General features: G+C 37.9%; 2 protein-coding genes across 2 annotated transcripts; one reads left to right on the forward strand and one right to left on the reverse strand.

The window, feature by feature from the left end:
- The first annotated feature begins 814 nt into the window (after positions 1-814).
- Positions 815-4,479, forward strand: rps10 (ribosomal protein S10). The gene is made up of 6 exons (XM_041981286.1): positions 815-938; positions 1,383-1,532; positions 2,831-3,005; positions 3,845-3,922; positions 4,153-4,208; positions 4,397-4,479. Exons 2-6 carry the CDS (start codon positions 1,383-1,385, stop codon positions 4,436-4,438), a joined length of 501 nt encoding a protein of 166 aa, XP_041837220.1. The 5' UTR covers positions 815-938; the 3' UTR covers positions 4,439-4,479.
- A 738-nt stretch (positions 4,480-5,217) lies between these two features.
- On the reverse strand, positions 5,218-14,167 carry nudt3b (nudix (nucleoside diphosphate linked moiety X)-type motif 3b). The gene is made up of 5 exons (XM_041981285.1): positions 13,744-14,167; positions 12,367-12,477; positions 9,667-9,711; positions 9,467-9,551; positions 5,218-9,174 (listed from the first exon to the last, which is right to left on the reverse strand). The coding sequence occupies exons 1-5, from the start codon at positions 13,840-13,842 to the stop codon at positions 8,978-8,980; spliced, it is 537 nt and encodes a 178-aa protein (XP_041837219.1). The 5' UTR covers positions 13,843-14,167; the 3' UTR covers positions 5,218-8,977.
- Between the last annotated feature and the right edge of the window lie 8,188 nt (positions 14,168-22,355).

The following is a 22,355-nucleotide window of genomic DNA, read 5'->3' on the forward strand; positions in this document are numbered from 1 at the left end:
AAACCATCCAGAGATATGTAGGCAATGCAAAGAAGTTTATACTTTTGAGCAACAAATCAGCTGTAAATCATGTCAGCAATGATGAAAACAATCTAAAATATTTGTCTTTTGATTTCTCTGTTACAAATCTGTTATAAGTAAGTTTTTTTGTCAAGTTTTCATTTCCTCATTTTTGGGTATTTAATTGTTTATTTACCTTATAATACAATACAGACACAATTATTTTATATCATGTCCAGTGTGGATATGTTTAATTCAAGAAGAAGAAACAATTTAGCAATATATACTGGATTGTTGTCATTTATGCAAATTATACATTTAAATACATTTAAATACATTTGTGTTATGTATTTATTCGTGTTTTTATTGTCTTGTTTCTTTCAGTTTACTCCATTATGTTATTTGCACATGAAATAAAAAAAAACAGAAAGAAAGAAAGAAAGAAAGAAAGAAAGAAAGAAAGAAAGAAAGAAAGAAAGAAAGAAAGAAAGGCTAATGAAAATTGTAAACATTTTGTAAAGGTTAATGGATTCCCTCTTAACTGTACAGAGGATGAAGTATAAAGCAGAATCAAAAGGCAACAGCTGAACTGTACTTCATGCATGTCTGAACGACCCACTGATAGCTTCACATTTCATTCAATATTGTTATACTGAGGCAATTTAAAGTTTGTGGACATTAATCTATGAAAGGAAAACCTCCTGGTAAATATCATATGGATTAAATTTAAATGAGGAAGAAATTTTTTAAATGAAAATTATGTTTGTCTGTTATAAATACAGCCTTTTGTACGCTGTCATTTTTCTATTTACAGTATTTTGCGGATCCCACCACACCAGCAGGGGGCGACACTAACCGCAGGCTCGCGTCGAGAGGGTAACTTTTCCTGATTGGCGCACGTCGTTCCTTCCGGCTCCGGTCCCCAATCTAGTGGAAAGGTAAAGTTATACTCGGCGTAAAAATCCAACTATATCTTTACCATCTCGCGTCATATAACATAACAATCGTAAATGTTTGATTGTCATTAAAGCAAGGTTGGAAGACGTTAACATATTTTAGCTTCAAATGCCTTATGACGATAAATATATTTAAAACTGAGGAAGTAACACCGGCTCTGATGTTCAGTAACGTCTGCCATCTTTTCCCTTAAACGCGGCCTGCTGCCTCTACTTTAATGTTCATATTGCTGTGTGGTTATTGATGTGAATATTGGAATCAAATATTGGTTAACTAATGTTCTTTAGGTGATAGTTTGATGTGCTGCAGTTGTGCCTCTTTTAGGCCTATATAGCTTAGCAGACTAAGCAGTTAGCATGCTATCATAGAGCTAATGTTAGCTGTATAACTGTAAAAACTAATGCGCAGCTTCTCTCGTCATACAGATGCTGATGCCCAAGAAAAACCGCATTGCTATCTATGAGCTCCTCTTTAAAGAGGGAGTCATGGTAGCAAAAAAAGATGTCCACCTGGCCAAGCATCCAGAGCTTGCTGACAAGAATGTGCCCAACCTTCATGTGATGAAAGCGATGCAGGTGAGGAGGTGGAGGATGGAGGGTGAACGCAGGTTCTCTGTATTAATATAAGCTGCAATGCATTGCTTGTAACCGTAATGTATGTTGTACATTTGTAGTTGGCACTGATACTAACCAACCAGGTACAGATCCAGGTTGGATCAGTATGAATAACGTCACCAGTGTCAGGAACATATTAAATATAGATATGTCCTCTGTAGCAAGCTGTCATTTGTACTGTACCTGTATTAACAGTATGATTTGATTTATTGCATAGTCTGGAGCATATTTGAGCTACCTCTTGCCTCTAACATAGCGTGACTAAACTTAACATTAAATTGCTATCAACACATTGGCAGCAACTGATTGAGTTTTTCTGATTTATATTCAGCTTTTGATGGTTGAGTTCCTTGGGGTTATTTTAGCATCAGTGGCATCTGAGTTGTAGATACTATACAAGACAATTTTAAAACATGGTTGCAACCAAATTGCTGCAGATAGTCAGAATAATTTTTATGATAAAATATTCTTTTGATTGATTGAATTATTCTTATTAAATATATTTAAGTTAATTATATGTTAATGTGATGGGTACAGAGCTTTAGACCACAGACACAGTCTTTAGAAAGATTGGTTTTGGGTTGTCAAAAGGTGCAAATGTTTGGATGTTTTATATATATTCGTCATTTCCCATCCTTGCCATTCGTTCCATTTGTTGTGAGATTGCCACAGGGCTTTGCATGGTATCTGTGACCTTAATTATACAACTTTTCAGACGGGTGGCAGCCTTTTGTGATGTTTAATATTATTAGTTTAATATCTTCATTGTAGAAATTGTATTACTGTGAACATTAAATGAATGCAACTTAGCATATTTTTTTTAAGCAGTTTGTAACCGTAAGGAAATTACAGTAATTCTTTATATACATTTAATTATGATATTATATGATTAATTATCATTATATACACATACAGCCTCACAAACATCTTGTGACAAAAGCCAATTGCTGTGCCATCATGACAGAATAAGTACAATAATTGCAGCTGAATGACTTCAGCATGCTTTCAGAATACTCAGAATTTATTAAGAAAGCAGTGTTGAGTTACAAAAGGATAAAGAGGAAATTTTACAATTTATTCTAGTACTGTTGACTGTTGACTATTCTAGTTGACCAAGTTTAAGAGTTGTATTTTTTTTTCTTCTCGTTTGATGGGGAAAGTTTGGGCTAGATACTCTATGAAGTATGTTTCTGTCTACAAGATTTTATTAGATTTTGTTGCAATTTGTTGTAACTGTAGCATTGGTGCCTTTCTTTCAGTCTCTGAAGTCCTGTGGGTATGTCAAGGAGCAATTTGCCTGGCGTCATTTTTACTGGTACCTCACCAATGAGGGTATCCAGTACCTGAGAGACTTCCTCCACCTTCCTCCTGAGATTGTGCCCGCCACCCTGCGCCGCCAGACCCGCCCTGAGACCGCAAGGCCAAGGCCCAAGGGTGAGACACCATTATGTAACTTGCATGCAACAAAATCTACTTGCCAGTCAAATAATCAGTATTGCTGCTGAGTTGTGGAAAGTTCTGGATTCAGAGAAAAATGGCAAAGACGGGATATTAAAACATTAATATTAGTAGCCATTTCTTACTGTTTTACGTTTACTTTTACGTAGAGGTTGTTAAACATCATCTAGAAAATGCTGCGGTTAATTCGCTGCTCAAGAAGGGGCCAGGGTTAAGTACAAGGGAAAAACCATTCCGAAAAATGTTCCTTTAAATGTAATTGTTGTGATCAGATGGTTTGGAAGGTGCTTGAAATTTGAATTGCTGCACTTTGAACGTGAATTGGTTTGACTTTATATGAAGTAATAAAACCAGGTTATAATAGTGCTTGTCCTACTTCCCCTATAATTCAAATTGGAAACAAATACATCATTAATAATCTAATTTTACCCAGTGCTTCCATTTTTAAGAGCTGTAAGTTCATGTTGCAATAACCCAGCTACATTTTATCCTTTTATATTGCAAATGCGGTACAAGTATTTTTTCAACTGGCTGCTTCCTACGAAGTACCACTGTGTTGTAAAGTGATAACGAGGGTTTAAGGGGTTAATAAACTAACCTTAAGTTGTGCAAGCCTGTCACAACAGCCAGTGCTTAATGTAATTAAAAACAAGTATTTTTAGGACATTATGCAATGACATAAATTTTTATTATATGTATAATTTACTCTAATGTAACACAGCGACAAGGTGCGGGTGGTGAATTTGTTTAATTTGAAAAGATGCATAACGTGATTTTTATTTATTTTTTCTTCTTCCAAATCCTTGTTTCTGCAGGAATGGAGGGAGAGAGACCTGCCCGCCTTAACCGTGGGGAAGCTGACAGAGATGCTTACAGGCGATCTGCTGCACCCCGTATGTATAGCAGTAATGGTGCAAGTCGCTGTATAAAGAGCTTTGTGTGTGTGTGTGTGTGTGTGTGGACTTTTGATTTAAATAAGCTGCATGAAGTCATTGAATGAGGCAGGTTGATTTAGGCTAATTATTGGATGTGCTATAAGATGTAGAAGCAAATGAATCAACAGGCTGACAGAAGTATATTTTAACAAGGATTTAGCATGACAAATATCTGACTTCTTCCTCAGCTGGTGCTGATAAGAAAGCAGAAGCCGGTGCTGGAGCTGCCACAGAGTTCCAGTTTGTAAGTACTTTGTATTGTTTGGCTGTTACAGCTAAGAATAATAATAAAAAAAAAAGGTTTTTCTTGTAAATTTGAAGGTGTGGTTGTCTCAAACGAATGTCGGGAAGCTCAGTTCGTACGGAGCTACTGTTAAACTTGTGTGGAGCTTTGGATTGACTGTGTATTGACACAACTTCTCTCTGTTACAGAGGGGTGGCTTTGGACGCGGCAGAGGACAGCAGCCTCAGTAAACTTTATTATCTGTTTCTGTACAATAAAAACAAACAACACAGCTGGTTTGCTTGGTTTGTCCTTTGTTCTTGAACACCAGTGACTGTGAGGATGACAGTAATGTGTTAAATACCACAGGAGGGAAATCAGTCAGATTTGAAGAACCTCAAGTAGGTAGGCTTATAGAAATGACAAAGGGAATAGGAAAATGTCTGATTTAAACTAATGTAAAACCAAAAAAGCTTATTTTAGGGTATGTCTGAACGTGTCAGAACATTCAGAAGAAATTAATGTTAAATGTTCTCATTCAGTCTAACAGACTAAATGGTGACTTTTGTGTCATAAAAATGCAAAAGTCACATTTCCTCAAAGATCGTGAGTACAGTTAGAGATGTTTCGCTTATTCTGTAATGGGAACACACGCAAAGCAAACAATGTAACACAAGGTTGCTGCAATGATTTGACACATTCAAAAACATGATGGGGTAGTAGATCTTTACAATGTTATATTTAACATTTTTAAACTGAAATGCACTCAGTCATGAAGAAAAATTTGGAAAATGTGGTTTTAGCTAGTAGGACTGAATTAAAAAAATTGAGAAAAGTTTTATTACTAGTGGGAAGATCACCTGTGGTTCTTTAAAAGGTCCCATTTAGCTCTTAAACTCCTTGGTTATCTTTCAATTAATCATTTACAAGTCTAGTTTTCAGTCCTTTTATCTAGGGTATTACGAGCTTGATAAATGGGCACAACAGCGTGACTCATTTATCTGATGGAAAATAAAGATGCCAGCCAAAATGTGAAATACTGGTGTTTATTTGTTGGCACATTTATATTACAATCTTCAGTCTTCTTGCACTGGTTTTATTCCACAGTCCCAAATGACGACAGAGGAAAACAATATTCCAGTGACACATAAACCTTGGAGAACACATTTAAAACAAGGATGCAACTTCAAGGCTGAGGTCAACAGCTAGAAGTGCACACGTGTTTGTAAATTAATTGGGGTTGTTTTAATAAGTTTCATTTTCTCAGTAAATCAGCTAATGAAAGAAACCAAATATTACAATCTTCAGCTGAAAGTGATGTACTTTTAATTCTAATATTTTGGCCACAAGATGGGGCCGGTTAACTCGCATGGCGAACATGATTAGGCCATCAACTTTGGTACATCAAGTGATTTTTATCTGAAGCTCTAGCTGGTTAAAGAACGCCCTCAGTTTTGCTGCAATGAAGGAGGCTTGTGTCATACTAAAGAGACGACTTTGATAGAAATATCCAGCAGAAGGGGTACAAGGGTATCAGTTTGTGCCATCTTTATGCCACATAAAGCCCAATGTGAATCTCATTTGGGAAAATTTTCTTCAGTTCCCTCAAGCACTTCAAGCCATAATTGCCATTTATAACAGGAACCGCCTGACTTTTAGTAAGACAGGTTTTTTTAAAAAAAAAAGACATACAGTAAACCTTATTAACCAAAGTGCTTCCTCTGGCAATAAGGGTGCTGTGTTAGATATATACAAGACATTAGCTTGTCAATAACACAACTGATTAAAGAACAAAGAAGAAGTATGGTTGAAGAACATGTGGTCATTGCTAACTAAATCACTGACTTGTGGAAATCCTCCTCACATTCATTTTGACAGTACCCGTCACCCACTACAAACCTGACAGATACTCACCAATTACTCTGGGTTAAGATTTTTTTTTTTTTTTTGCCATATACAGGTTCATCCTATAACTAATTGCACATTTACATGGAGACTAAAATGTAATCAAACTGTGGTGCCAGGCTGGGCATCATAAAGCAAGACTTTGGCCACCACACCTTTCAAATCACAGCAGTAATATCAGTTCAAAGTCCCATGAAGGAAGAGACTTTTAACCCCCTTTAACCATACTGGTATTGAGAAAACATCTGAATCGTCACTGGCCAACTCTAGCAGTCCAGGTGAAGCTGTATCTGCTGAGACAGTGATGTCCTGCATAAATGATCGGAGAAGGGATGCAAGTCTTCTCTACTGACTGAAAAGAAAGAAAGAGAGAAGAAGGAAAAAAACGAAGCCGCCAAGGTCGTTTCCTAGACACACTTTGTTCTACCTGCTTTCAGTTCTTATCGTCATTTCCTGTGAGGGGTTTCTCATCCTCATCATGAAGTTTTCTGTACATATTCAGTTAAATGTGCTCCGGTGTTTAACTGAAAATAAACTTTTTTTTTTTAAACAAAGATAAAAACTCTTTATGTGTCTAAAGATCCCAAACGTGTTTTCTATGGAGACTCTAAATTAAACTCATTAGGCACTTCAAATGAATTATATGGGAATTTCTAAACCTTGGGAATAAAATCATTCTAGGTGCTCCAAGTTTACTATTTGACAAAAAAAAACAAAACAAAAAAGAAACAGTAGTTTTAAATTGAAAGTGACCAGAATTAACATACAGAAGGGGTTTGTTTGAGATAAGCCCAAAGGGATCCATCACTAGACAATAGTTCCTCTTGGCTTTATATTCCTGGTTATTTGTACCGGTTTCCATTTACTGAGCACAAAGGCAAGCAAACAAATCAAGCAGCAACGTTTCCCAAAGGAGTTGATGGAAAACAAAACAGAGCTAAAAAGGTCAAATAATGCATTAAAATGAATTTGGGAGACACACAGGCCCAAACAAGTGTTATTTAGTTACCAGATTTGACTTTACAAATGGCAGTTTTGCAGCTGTAACTCTATGATGTTGTAAATAGAGAAATAATTAAACGATAATATGGACAGAAAACCACAGCTTTTATTTACAGGTCTTTGGAAAGGACCAATGAGTAAAACCCTCAACAGGAAGATAAATAATTAGAGGCTGAAAAGTAGTGGTTTGGAAACAGACTACAGTTGTCCATGAGGAATCCTTTACTGCTACAAGTTTGTTTTGGCCTAAAGAAAAAAAAAGGAGATATTTTCTATATAAAAAGGACTCTGCTCTCATCCACAACCACATTCCTTGTTCTTACTGTATGCTATTTTGAGAAAATTTCCAACCGTTCCAAAGCCAACAAAAGAAGTTAAATCAGTTTTCCAGCCTCAGTTGTAATGACACGTAGCACTCACATGTTTAAGAGGTGTTTTGTCATTTGTACTCTCAACTTTGATCTATACAGAAATAAACAATTTACAATAAAAACCTCTGACATGCTATCTACAGCGCCTCCAGTTTCACAGTATTGAGCCAGCTGCCCCACGATGCATCGAGGCCAAGTGATGCAGCTCAGCTAAAGAGACTTTTGCCAGACATAAGAGGGAAAAAAAAACAGTATCCAAAAGCATGTTACATTTAAAACAAGGTCTCAAACTGTACAAGGCTTGTTTGTTCTGCATCTTGCCAAAGACAGCATTATAGATCCATTACTTTCAATGTCAAGCAGGTGTTCTGAGTGTTTTTGGGATGCAGATTAAATAATAGCTGGGTTAAAACAAAACAAAAACTGTGACTGCAATGAAAAGTGCCCACTAAAGTCACCTGTGCTCTGTTCCAAACACAATGTAAACAATTGATTTTAACCAAACTGAATGTGAGGAGTAAAATACAGACATGGGTTTTAATAACTTAAGTGATAAGTGCTGCATTTTGAAAGTCCTTGATTCGTATCATGTACTATTTTTACACTCTCAGTATGTGGAGGAAGACTTTGTAGTCACAAGAAAGCATTTAAAAAAACAAAAAGGGATTAAGAGGGGGTAAAGACACAGAGGAGCAAGGTGGTTCATTTTATATTGTATGTTGACATTCTTTCTCTTTCTAGAGAGTTGTTCTCTGTTTGAGAGTGAAACCTGTAGTGCTTGGCTAGCTTCCCAAATAAGAGAGAAACACAGCTGACACTTGAAAGTCTGCTGATATTGAAAAACTATTATCACTGTGATTAAAAAAAGACACCAACTACAGTAAGGAGAAAATTAAGAAAAGCCAAAGACCTTACCACAATCCTGTTGCACAGTCAGCATCAGGTCACTCAAGCTGAGTGAGACACAACATAACAGTGCTCATGCAAGACACTTCCAACTATTCCGTCGTTCGGATACACACAGTATTTCCTATCCTTACAGCAGGGGAGAGATACACTAATGGGCACATTCATTCACAGAAAATGACCAAAATAATGGAGGAGACATTAAAAAGACCACCAAAAGCCTTCAGCGTAAGCACTAAGTATACACTTTTACATTACAACAGTAAAAAGTAGTTCTTGCATTCAATAAACACCACGCTAAGGGTGCATAAAGGACAGGGACTGAGGAGAAACTTCATGCATTGTCAGTAAAAAGGAAAAAAAAAATTATATATAGGGGTCAAAAATTACATTTACATTTACAAAGTGTTTCAGACTATTCACCCAACACTTGTCATCAAGTCTGTGCCACAGGTCTGGCACAAAGGAGTTGGCAAGGCAAACCATGTCATTGAGACAAAAGAGAAAAAAAGAAAAAAGAAAAGAGAGAAGAATAAGAGAAGTGACACAAGTAAGAGCGCAAGTGGTGGCGAAAGCTCCTGGGGGGTGTCAGAGTTATGGTTTTAGTTATCTGATACCCGAGACGGAGCTCTGATTGATGCTGTAGGTAGGAGAGAGGTCCCCGCCTATCGTGGTCACCAATGGTGTTCCGTTACTGGTCAGGCAACTCTCCTGGAGAGCCTCGAAGTAGGTGGCCTGCACAGGCTTGTGACACTGCAACACTTGTATGGCATCGTCTATTTTAAACCATTCCCTTTTTCTCCCTGTTGACAAAACCAGAAACAATTGTAGAGGCAGTTGATAGATGAGGCACAACACAAGGAAAAAAGCATTAGGAAAATTATGTTCGGACCAATTATCACTGCTTTACTCAGAGCTGATGTGAAAATCACAAGAGCAGGAGCTAAATTCCCCCCAGCTAACACAGACTAAAATCCTTTAACAGTGATATCACCAAGGCTTGGAGGGGGGGGAAAAAAAAAAAAGTCAAAGTCAAGCATGTGACCGCTTCATCTGTATGATCCCCATTTTGAAAGTAAACAAACAGTGCTTTACCAATGTTGACCGAGTCCTCCCAGTCCTCCAGCACCTCTGTTACAATAAGAACGTACACATAGGTTCTGTGTTTCCTCTCCTGGTTCTGCAGAAAAAAAAAAATCACACTTTTAACTCCTAATCACAAGCATTCTACAAAGTACATTCATTTTATTAATATTTAAAAGCAAAAAACAGCCTACAATTAGAAAACGTCTCACCTCAAATATTCCAACTAAGCGACCTAAAGTCCCCTTCACACCAGCCTGTAACATAAATAGTGACTTTAGAAAGTAATGCCTAAAAGATACAGTCAGAACAGTCGATTAAAAGCTGCTCTTGCAGCAGGAACACAGAGAAGTGATACAAAAACACGGCAATGCAGTCTAACAGCCCAACAACAAGCATTTTATCTTTGAACTTCAGGGTGTTTTGTTGAAAAGGATCCAGAAAAGTGCTGATGTAATTTGTATGGTAATTTTGAAACTCTAGTTTATGTTTGTGCTGCAGTGGATTATATTACATCATAAGATTGTATTTATCCCCTGCAAACTCACTCCATCTACTTCGTGGGTTGTTAAGTCCTTCAAATAACACACAAGGACAAAAAACACAAAGACTGAAGTCAAGATTCTCTAATTATTATCACACTTCAATGAAGTGCAATTTAATCACCAAATATTTTTAGATTTCTGTAGGATTTAAGGATTTCTGTGATTTAACTGCCCAAAACATTTATAATATTTTGTTGGATGTGTTTTAAGAAGAAGGTATGAAATGATTTGTTTCGTCAGATAATCAAAACCAAATATCTTTAAACTACTAACTAGACAAAAATAGAGACAAACTGAAATGTCATATTTTTGAAAGTGTCAGTTTAAAATGGCTTCAACGATGAATGACTCATTAAAGCAGTTGGCAGATTATTGTATGCTGACATACAAAAGTTCTAAATTATAAAATTGCAAAATGCATGAAACACTATTGTTCAGCTCTCTTTGTCTCTCTTTAGGTGCAATTCAAAATCAAGTAAAAAGGTAAAAAAATAAACAGAATAAGCCCTTTTTTGCTGTAAACTGGTGTTATTTTCACCACTAGGGCCATGCAAATGTCAGTTTTCCTCCTGAGTGGACAAGTGAAAAATTTCTCTGTGCTCATCAAAGCTTTAAGCTTATTCTAATACTGAAAATTATCTCTACAATCTTATTTCCCAGGTGAATAGTTAGGTTTAAATACAGAGCCTGACCACTTGCTGGCATCTTTGAAGCTTCTTCTTCAGGTTCCAGTTTCAGGCTATAAATAAATGTTGACTCCACACACTGCACCATGGACTGAGAGTTGCACTCCTCAAGCCTTCAGCTAGATCATATGGGAAAGAACAGGCCCACCACTACAAACCTGTAGTCATGCCAGGGATTAAGTAATAGGCCAAAAGTCAATCTGTACGTTTTTACGAGATGGAAAATGTCTCCCAGCTCAGGCATCTGGGTAACTGAAGACTAATGGGTATCACCCTGAACGTGGATGGACAGTACTGAGGCAGCATTACAAATTATGGGATGATGTCCTGTGTCTTCATGCTGGAGGGTTGGGGTGCATCACTGACACCAGGATATAAGACGAGATGGGGAGCACGTAAAATGGAAAAAGAAATCCCAGTGTAACCTGTGGCCTGCTCCCAAGTGCTGAGTCTTCACTGCCCTCCCTGGCTAAACTCCAAACAAATAAGCATAAGCAATCGCTCAATGCTCATATGCTAATCAGAATAAGCTCAGCGGGATTAGAATATGCCCTGTTACACCACCGTCCAATAAGAGGCTTAGGAAGCCAGAGTATGTGGTGATGTATTGAGCACCACTCAAAGTCACCACAGAGTTTCTGAATGCAGCCTTTCAGCACTTTAACAAACCTCAGTAGCGATGTGACATTGCTTTTAACCTTGTGGAAATGTGCTGGCAAGCCTCAGTGTTCAACAGCCACCAAAGCCTACCAAACAGCAGGAGCCAGGATAAGAGATGATATCAGCATCCATCAGTACGATGGATCATACACAGAGAATAGTCTTTATATGGTCAGACGCCCGCTAAGAGCCGACAGCTGAGTCAGATTCAGTGTCTTCAATATGTCCATTCTGATCAAAATGTCCAAGAGATGAAAGGCATCCACCCTGGAGAAACACCTCATTTTAGTGACGGATGTTAGTGATTTTGAAATGTAAAATAATTTATTAATCCCAGAGGGAAACTGCAAATGCTTTACATTTTTTACTAGCCAATTACTAACTGCTACGTATCCTCCTAAACATATACCAATAAAAACACTACATTTTGTCCTTCAGTGAGTTTACTACAATAAAAATTTAACTTTTAGAGACCAATGAACAGCGAAAGTCAACTGTTTGACATATTCATGGGACTAGTTGATGCAGCCGCTGGACAGCCAGTGCTCAATCTCAGTGTGACTCTTGACATCTCAACACTGCCTTGAAACATGATGCTACGATACAGCTTACATGTTGCTAGGCTTTCTCTCTCTGTCCATGCAAACAGGATGACTGCATTGACAAAATGGATAGCAGTGCAAGGTATTAGTCCCAGTGTTAAATTGAGACATGATTTAACGGAAATGTAATACAATACTCATCTAAGCCTACATTCACACTAATTTGCCATGCTCCAAATCGAAATCCATTCTCAGAACAATATTCCTGGCTTTGGACGACATGAAGAAAGGCATGTTTTACATCTGTTTATCAGAAAGGGTGTTTATCACAGACTACAGTCTGTATGGGGATTGCTTAAAACATCTGCTGCTACAGGGGGCAAATAGGAAAGATGGTTCACACAACAAGCTTAAAAAAGGACATAAAATAAGTTATAACATAAGAGTATTAGTACAAATGAAATAAATAGAGCACCAACCTCTTCACACACTTCTCGAGCTGCAGCAACATTGGGCTCCTCTTCAGGCTCCATTCCCCCTCCAGGAACTATCCACTTGTCAGGATGTCGACTACTGCTTACTAACAGCACCTGCAACGTATCCAAAACAAAGCTGATTAGATATTACAGCCATAATTTACTATTTGTTACTTATGTTCACATTATACAACACATATTACTCATCAGAAAGGTGATCCAGTTGGGTACTGTGTGAATCTTATTAGGTTATTTCACTTTATGGCAAAAAAGAAACTCATAACTTCCCCCACTGGTTTTTGGTCGAGTTTTTGTTTTTGCCTTTTTCTCCCATCAGGAATTCTGACCTCTGGGTGTTATTGGTTGTGTAATAGCTGTTGCTGCGCTTTAAAACCTTTCAGGTGAACTAAAGTTATTGATAAAAGTTTGTTCTCTCTCTCTGCGCTGGTGATACTGATGCTCGCCCAAGTTGTTCACCATCTGCCTTCGACTTGGGCAGGATGAAAAGCTGATTTAGTCTAATTTCGTCTGCTTCCCTGGTAAAATCTTTCTATTACAAAGACACTTTTGTGCTAGCTGCTGATTACACACCAGTTTCCCAAATTGCTTCAACAACTGCAGGCGAGCTTGGTTGTGGTTTTTGTTGAAGGCTGTTTGATGACAGCGCACAAAGTAAGCTACTTTGAGTAACGATGTGCTGAAATGTGGTCACAAGGTGGATTTGGACTTCATATTTAAGATGGTTCTCCATATTTAACGGCAGGAAGTTTACAACGCCACAAAAGCTAGCCGGCTTATCGTTTCCTGTGCAATCTTTATTTAAGCTAGTACAGTTAAAAGCTTCAAACAAGTCTAATTTTTGGCTAATAATACCACATGCGTTAACACTAACATTTTGTATTACTTAGCATGACAAAATATCTACTAAGTATAATACATTTCACCATGTTGCTTTAATTACTATCAATAATTTCTGCTCATCTGATGTCTCACAGATGAAAGACACCTCTCATTGGAGTCAGTACTGTGGGCTGTGGCCGCTGGCCGACAGCCGGCTGCCCCGAGCAACAGCACGGCTAGTTAGCACGCTAACCCTAGCGTTAGCACGGCTTTCTTGAAGTAACGCTGGGCATAAAACCCGAGGCACAGCTAAAGAGCCTTACATAACACTTAGGTAAGTACGAGCTAAACGTTAGTTTAATATGCAGTCTCAGGGGGCAATGTTGGAACCTGAAATACGAATGATTAGACATGTCCATCTGCCATAAAATCACGGTTGTGTTAATAAATTTGTTGATTTACTGGCTGATGAAACACTGAAAGCACCTACAGTTGCTAATGTTAGCTCGGCCTTCTAGATAAGAGCATCACCGAACTCACCTCCTCTTCCGTCTCGCTCCTGAAGCACAGACAGGCGGCCCGCTTCTTGTAGCCATCCCCGTCATACGTCCGGGTTTGGTTTGACTTCAGCTTCATCATTTCGGAGGCGTAAAAGTTCAAAATTACAGCTAAGTTTACCACTTCTAAATATTATGATTAAAGACGCAAAGCCCTCCTCCGGGGAACCTCGGCGTTTTACTTAAAAGAAATAACTTCTTCTTCGCTTCATTTTCACAAACCTAGGCACATCTACGGCACGGTCGCCATTACAAGAAGCCGTTACGCCCACAACGTATTTTAGCCTTTAATAGGTCGACGAGCGTAAGGATTTTGCCTATCAGGGGTTTAAGAATTGGAGCAGCGGCAACTAAGGGGGAAATGCAACACCACGCTCTGACTGGAGTGAGCCGGTGAGGGGAAACTAGCGGTTTTGGCTCCAACTAGCTTGATAAGGCCACTTGTTTGAAGCTGGTCGAAGTTTGTTCTTTATCTTCAGTCTAGAAAATTGTAACTAAGCTTTATTAAAGGAATATTCAGTTAAGATTCTAAAAGAGAACAAAGGTTTTATTTACAACTTTCAGCACTGCAGGTAATGGACAGCGCCAGCCCGATCTTCAAAACTGACCATAAACCTTTAATTTAAACAGTGAACATGTCTGACATTTATAAAAACATTTTTATTATTTTTCTATTTTTATTTATTTTTTTTTCTTTTGATACAGTATGTTTTTGAATTTGATAAATTTCCATTTTAGCTGGGAATGTGCAACAGCAAGAGTAGCCACACAAAAAAAATACAAGACCAAAACTGAAATGAAAAATTTGCAAAGCATTAAAACACTCAAAAAAAAAAAAAAAAAAAAAAAAAAAAAAAAGAAGAAAGGAAAAAAAAGTGTAGTGTTTTGTCTTTTAAGGACAGGAATGTTTAATTATTATTGATAATAACAACTATTAAAAATCCTGATCACATCTGGCTCCTTGGTTCAAGATTTAAACTTTGGATTTTATTTTTTTATTTATTTATTTTCCTCAGACAAACATAAACATGTACTCTTAACCTTTTGATTCCTCAGCTATCAAACAAATTATTTCAGATCTGGATCAATGTCACTAATTGCTGTTTACTTCCATGCACGTAAAAAGATTGCTTATATGTTCAGAATTACATCGAAATTGCTCTGAATAAAATTTATTCTGGCATCGAAATAATATATTAGACACATCAACATCTTCAAGTCACATCAAAAATATTCCAATTGTGACTGTTAAACTCACTTTTTTAGGTCACAAAATGATTTCTTTTTCCCCTTTTAATTCTTTCATTTGGTAACATTTCCTCATGTGTAACTTTTTAAAGATTTCAGCTATCATAAAAAAATAAGCAATCTACAATAAATTCTTACATAAACCTGTTATTCAAGTCTGTTTTATTGTTTTATATCCAAATTGTGTTTACCATTTTATTTCCTTCTTCATTCTCTGTTGTCTTGATATACTGTTTCTATACTGCCTTCCAGCTTCAATGGGATCCATGTTGTTACCTCTGCTCTTATTTACTTATACAACATTTATATTTCTCCTCACAGGAACTGATATTTTAAGTGTATCCAGCCTTCTTCTTACACAATCTCAGATGGCTCTCATTGAAAACACATTTCTGTTTTTCCCTTGTGTCATGTTTTGGACCCACAAGGCCAAGGCTGCTCTTACAGACTTCCATCTAAAGTCTGAAACAGCTCAATTGTAAAACCAAACTGAACAACCAGAGCTTTACGGAGAAAATGAAACACTTCAAAGAATTACTAAATTTGTTTAGACTTCTTATTTGTATCAGCAAGCATGATGAAGATGTGACAAAACGAGTATGGGTTGACATTTTCAGTTTGTGCACATCAGCTCTGTGAGTTAAACCATTTTCATGTATAAACACCAAAGAGTGTTTGAAGAATCTGTTCCAGACTGTAATGTTTACAGTTTCCTGCTTACACATGCACTTGACATTAGAAGATTCTCCATGGTGAGATGCTTTCTTAAAAAAAAAAAGACATAGAGGTTGCAGGGTGGAGTGCTGAGATGTAGGCTTGATTTAGAAAGCATTCATCAGGAAGTCTATTTTTTGTTTACAGCAGTGTCTTACCGGGTCATTTGTATAGTTCTTAGGATGGAACTGAGCTGGCTGTGTAAACTCTGTAGGACACCTGGAACAAATATTATGGACATTCTCTTCACAGTGTCTGTGCACAAATGAAAACTGCTTAGAGAGTAAAAAAACAACTTCATTAGACAGTCAGTGATACCAGAAGATAAACATAAGAAATGCTATTTCCATTTTAGTCACATTAGTACTAGGGAACCTCCTCAGTACATGTATGTCAAAGCATCCAAACATGGCCTCAGCAATGTAAAGCTAAAAACCATAAAGAAGGCTTATGGATGGAAGAGGCTGACACATATCTTATCAAGTCGAGAGAAAAAAACACTTAGACCATAAGTCCTCCTAAAGCCAAACTTATTGCACAGCAGAATATTGTGCCCACTACTGTATATAGTCATGTTGGCTACAGTGTGAAGGAGAGAAACAAGTAATTAAAGATGTTACCTCAGGCTATGGAAGAAGTAAATATGCAACTTTATTATACAAATGTAACCAAAATAGCAATTAAAGGTATTTTTTTGTTGTTGTTTCGAGGTAGGAGTCAAATGTAAGAAGAGAAACACAATTTTTTATTCAACCTCACATCTAACTGCTGACTACTGAAATATGGTTGTTACACGCCAGTGAAAACATGCAGATGTGCAGGACTTTAAACGGCATCAAACATGCTCAGACAGCCTTCTTTCTGTAAAAATAAAACCACATTATGCATCCTCTACCTGCCTTCCAAACAAAGCACTAAATTTGGTTAAAAAAAAGTCTTGAATTCTGCAACTGTTCATTCATTATTTATTAATTGTGCAGTGTTTTAGTTGTATTGTCAGCCAATTACCTGGACATTTAATAAAAAATGTTGTAAAATGGCAAAAAAAAAATGTCCATTATGAGTGTACAATGCAAAAATGAATGATTTTTATGTAACAAAAATTTAAAACCCAAAGAAATAAAATCAAGGAACATTACAACAGGGTTTACAGGAACAGAGGATGGATGGGATTAGATTGTTTTGACTCCAGAAGTGGTTTTACTTTCTTCAAACACTTGTGTTTATGTTGTGTTGAAAGGTTGTTTTAAGCCTAGATACAGATTTAATCTAACTTAATGTAAAATGGACCCAGTAAAATGTAGTAGAGAAATTCATGTTTTAATCCAAATATGTCATCTGAGAGAGAGCAATAAATCCTCTCTTCTTTTTCACCTCATTTCTGTCTGTTTTAATAGAGGCAAATGAGACAGAGCCTCACACAATTAAACATATCTGCACAGGGTCACTCAAGAGGCTGCACTTTTACTATCTGCAGTTGCTATGGCAACCCCCCTTTTTTTTTTCTTTTTTTTTTTGCAAGTCTCTGGTGAACTGTTCACACACAGGCACAAAGATTACAGTTGCTGCCCTGTCCAAAAGAGGGCGCTGACTTCTTTCAGTAAGTACACTTCAGCATGAGCCAGGTTTTGATGAAGAGAGACTCGGTTGCCAGATTTATAGTATTTTTTATAAAGTCTTTGACAGTTTAATTATCTGTGCTCATAAGGCAACTCCCCATTCAATTAGATACTCCACATTTATTTCTACACCATATATGATACCTCCTTTACTTTGATTTGTGATTTTTCTTTTCTTCCTTTTTTTTGTTCATATACAGGCTATAAATAGTTGCATGTTGTTGGAGACTGTACTCTTGCATCCAGCTCTGTGTAAAAACTTGCATTCTTAGAAAAGTCTAGGGACATGAGTCATGCATGGAGAAATTTGTGCTCTCAAAGCTGCTGCTTTGTGCAAAATTGGTGAAACTAAATAGACAGTGACGGGTGAAAAAGAAAAGATCAGACAGATGATGCTCAGATGAAACTGCATAGACGAAAAAACCAGTGGAGATCTTGAGTGAAACAAGGAAGTTTACTGGTTACAATGGAAACATCAGATGAATTCACAAAGTATCTACTCTATGCTTGGGTGGGATTTAAAGTCTGTCTAAAGCTACATTTGGTTGGGTTTAAACACTATTGTAAAAGGTACTTAATCGCATTTTAAGAAGTGTTAACCTAATAAGCTGCACTTGAGTTTGGATCTTAATCATTCATACCAGATCAAAGTTTCTTAATAGAAATACTGACTCAGACTTATACTTCCACATGACCTGAGAAAAGATTTTAAACACTGACACAAAAGACTTACAGTTGCAGAATTCTGCACCCTTAGATTATCATAATCCGACATCTCATGCTGTATCTAAATGACAAAATAACGGATGACATACTTTTTCAAAATGCACATCGATACGACACAACTAGATATTAGGAATCATGTTGCTTACTTTTGATTAGCAGTTATGTTTAAGATACTGATAACTGCTCCACGAGTCTTCTGACGCGCAGCTCCTTTCATGGACAGCCGACGACAAGCCTGTCCTAGAGAGTGTTTTTGAACCGGCCGTCACCGCCGCTGTTTCAGCCTCGGCTTGTGTCACAGACGTCAGGTCTGCTCTGGAGCTGGCTGATACAGATGCCAACCCAGGCTCCTCCAAAGTCAGCCCTCCCAGCTGACGCCCTGTCTCCTCAAGGTTCGATCAGTGCCAGAGTCGGCCCTCCCTGCCAGCCTTCTGCCGGATCCAGAACCAACTGTCTGACCCTCAGTCTGAGGACAGTCCTTCCTGCATCCCAAGATGAACCGCAAAATTTGGCTTGCCCTTTTCGGAGGCCTCATCCCTTCTATTGCTACCAACATGATCCTGCAAGGGGTTCACCCTTCACCAACTGTTCCACCTACCTACCTTCAGGCTGACTGATTGATTCGCCACTCCTTTCAGTCTTGTGTTGTTTCATATACTTTTGAAGTTGAATGCTGGAGGTGGAATTGACTTCCGTCTACAAAGAAACTAGCATGTACCACAACACTGGAATTTACACACAAACATATTGATTTTATTTTGCTCTTTTTCCCCCACAAATACCAGTTACTGTGCTCAGTAAGCTCTACTTGTTTTTGTTTGGAGTAACTTTATGTTTAGAAGAGCGTACAGGGAATGCAAAAATCTCATGAACTTGATATGATCCTTCATCCAAATAAAGAAAGTGATTTAGAAATAGACACAGCATAGTGCCAGCAGTCATGTAGCAGAATGGCAGAGCTGTAGCAGCCAGACTGTGGCAACGTGAATAAGATGGGAAATTCTGTTTGGTGTTGTATCTTATAACAGGGCAATCCCAAAGGATGCCACACAACCAAAGGCTATACTGCAGTGTTTGTTTAATAGAAGACTGCAAAGATATTGGAAACATTAACCTTTCTAGCACCTTGTTTCTGCAGGTAAATATGCACATTAATGACTAAATAAGGAGGAGATTGTGTTGTCTGGCCCAAGGCTAAACTAGATTATGCTTAGCTTCACACACAGCCCAATTTTCTTGGATTAAGGTGACATTGCTCTCTCTGTGCTGGATCCTTTGCTTGAAGGCATCAGCAAGTTGACATAATCTAAAATTATTACTCTGTCATCTCAGATATAGCATAAAGTTAGCTTATATTAAATCCTCTCAAAAGGGTTAACCGTTGAAGACTAAATGAGAACAGAACATTTCTGCCAGCTGGGAAAATCTACATGCTTAAATATGTGCATAAAACAACATAAATAACTGTGACTTTAATGTAAGTACAGGGCTTAAATTCAGAATTTGACTGCTTGTATTTACAGCCATTACGTAAGTGCATTATTTGTTGTACAAAACATATTGTTGATGCAATATGATGCAGAATACTTAATACAGTAGCTGTTAGGATGCAGTTTTCATTTGAACATGATATTATGCGTCACGACCACTAGGTGCTGCTATCATGCCAGTTACAACAAGCTCATCTTTCCATACATTTTCATCCAATCAGTAGCATACTTAAAAAAAGTATATAAAACAAGTGAATTGACTTTATGTGCCAAAGCTTAAATCATTCTAATGTAAAAACAAACCCACCTGTTATTAGAAGTACAAACTCAACATCAGAAACAAGTACCATTGATTGTCCGGGATTTAAGAAACAACTTTTCACAGTTATTGCATGATAGAAACACTAATATCACAAAACCTTTATGCACAACTGATCAACACTTTCATGGTTATGTCTAATAGAAGTACTCATTCTGTCATCTTTTAGTGGGATGACTGCTTGATTTTTGCATTCATTTTGAGGTGTTCCTAAGAACTGATTTTCCTCCTCTGTATCACAGATCAAGTTATAGTTGGTAAATAAGCTGTCAGGGATCAAAGGATTCACCTGTGACAACTGTCAGCCAGCCAGCCAGAACCTCAACAACACGTATCCCTCTCACATGGAGCAGCCGTGGTCAGACAGTCTGACCTGGCTGCCCTGTTTCATCACTGTAAAATATTGCTTCAAACCAGAGTGACAAAGTGACTCATTCCTGTGTCTCCCACTGCTACAGTCTATATTTATATATACAACAACACAGACATTGATGAAAGAATATAACACAGACATCACATTTAGATTTATGTTGGAGTTGAATGAGGAGCATTCATGTCTCCTCCTACTTCTTCTCATAGTTTTTATCAACATTTTTATTTAATTGTTATGTTTCCTCATTCATTTTAATCATATCTAATTTAATTAAACAAATTATTCTACACTCAAATCTGAGAAAAAGAGACTCTTGGTGGGGAAACACAAATGAGGCCAGAGATTTCATGAACAGAAATTTCTTTTAAATCATACAAAAACTGTGGAAGTTCTCATCTTCAGTGAATTTCATCAGTGAAGTGAATATTCTTGTGACCCCCAAAGAATTTACATTTTGATTAATTCCTCTAATGTATCCAAGAAATGAGAGACAACTGGGGGCAGGTGATTATGCCTGAGTGGCTGGTCTTTTTGACTGGGATTTTCACTAGTGACTGGAATTAACATGGCTTAAATTCTTTCCGCCCCATAGCTAATTGAAACAAGTAATCTCCAGAGTTTGTCTTGCAGAGAGGGATGTGGAGGACTTAGCTGCACAACATGTTATCCTTGGAGCAGGCATGCTTAACAAGGTTGTCTCCCAGTGTACTGCAGCAGAAAGCGAAGCAACAGTGGGCCTCCTGAAGAAAATGGCTTTCTATCCATTCTCCACAGCTAAATAATTTACTTATGTTATCCATGTTAAACTGAAATAGAACACCAGTTTGAGAAGCTCCTTTATAAAGAGATGTAAAACACACTGTTCAATAATGTAGACAAGTTAGCTCTATGATTCTTTTACATGACTTATATGGTCCCACTACAGCTCGTGAGACTGTCAGTGTAATCGCGTAGCAGGAATTTGCTCCAGTAGAGGTGGTGATGAATATTCAGAGGCTCAGCTGCCTTCAGGCCCGCAGAGACATGACACACACACCTCTAAGAACCCCCACCTCCCTCTATACTCTCTTTTTACACACACACACATCATCCACTTTCCCTTGATGTGGTGGAGTTGGTCCAGCACTCCACAGGTGTGACCCATTCAGACCTGTGAAAGCCTCTGCAGACAACACTTCTCAGTCCTGTGATCAGGAAGGCAGAAAGAACAGCTGCCGAATTATCACCATAAGCCTTCTACTGGACATCAGGGGAAATGAGTCACTCAGGACAGCACTTAAACTAACAAACGAGGAAGTGCTTTGTCTCTTAACAACGTAAGTGCCCCCACCCTTCCAAAAAAAAAAAAAGTCCATCAGTCGCACTGAAACCTCCACTAACAGCATCCCCGCGCCTGCTTAAAAAGTCATTTCTAGCAGGATAACGTTGGGTATGCCGTTGGATATAATTTTACAACTTTGCTGCAGAGGGGAGCTGCTGTTACTCAGTAAACGCACACACATACACTCCCCAAACATTCTACATTGAGTTTTCCCACTCAGTGATTGGACTTGAAAATGTTCGTCATGCTTTACGCATAAGCATCCCGAACGCTTCCAGACTCAGCTGCATTGGACTGCAACAGCACCTGTAACGTGTGAGGCGGCCGACCCTTCCGCACATTAGGAACAACAAAATCAGATCCTTTGTTGTCGAGGGTTGTGAACTGAAATGATTGCAAATCTTTTCATGACGTGTATTAGTTGATTAAAATAAAATAGTTTCGGCTTGTTTTTGTCACTCCAAATGATCTGGCGCGCAGTAAAGGCAATGCTGAGATATTTTGTTTAGCTCCAACTGTTAGTGACAGGGACGCTTTTTCGCTTGATTGTCACTTTACAGAGACGACTAAATGCAAAACCCGACACTCAGGTCTGAGTGTGCTGAAGTGGTAAAGCAGTAGGCGGCCCAATCGACGTTCAAATTTAACAAATTTATTGAAACGCTGCATGTCTCATTCCGACTACCAAAGCGCTGGTGGTATTACATGCTGTAATTTGGCATTCACACATCTCCCCTTGTTCATTGATGGTGCATTTCCTCTCTGATAAAGGCGGTGGGCTGCGA

Source organism: Melanotaenia boesemani, chromosome 3 (genome assembly GCF_017639745.1).
Source record: "Melanotaenia boesemani isolate fMelBoe1 chromosome 3, fMelBoe1.pri, whole genome shotgun sequence".
Lineage (NCBI taxonomy): Eukaryota > Metazoa > Chordata > Actinopteri > Atheriniformes > Melanotaeniidae > Melanotaenia > Melanotaenia boesemani.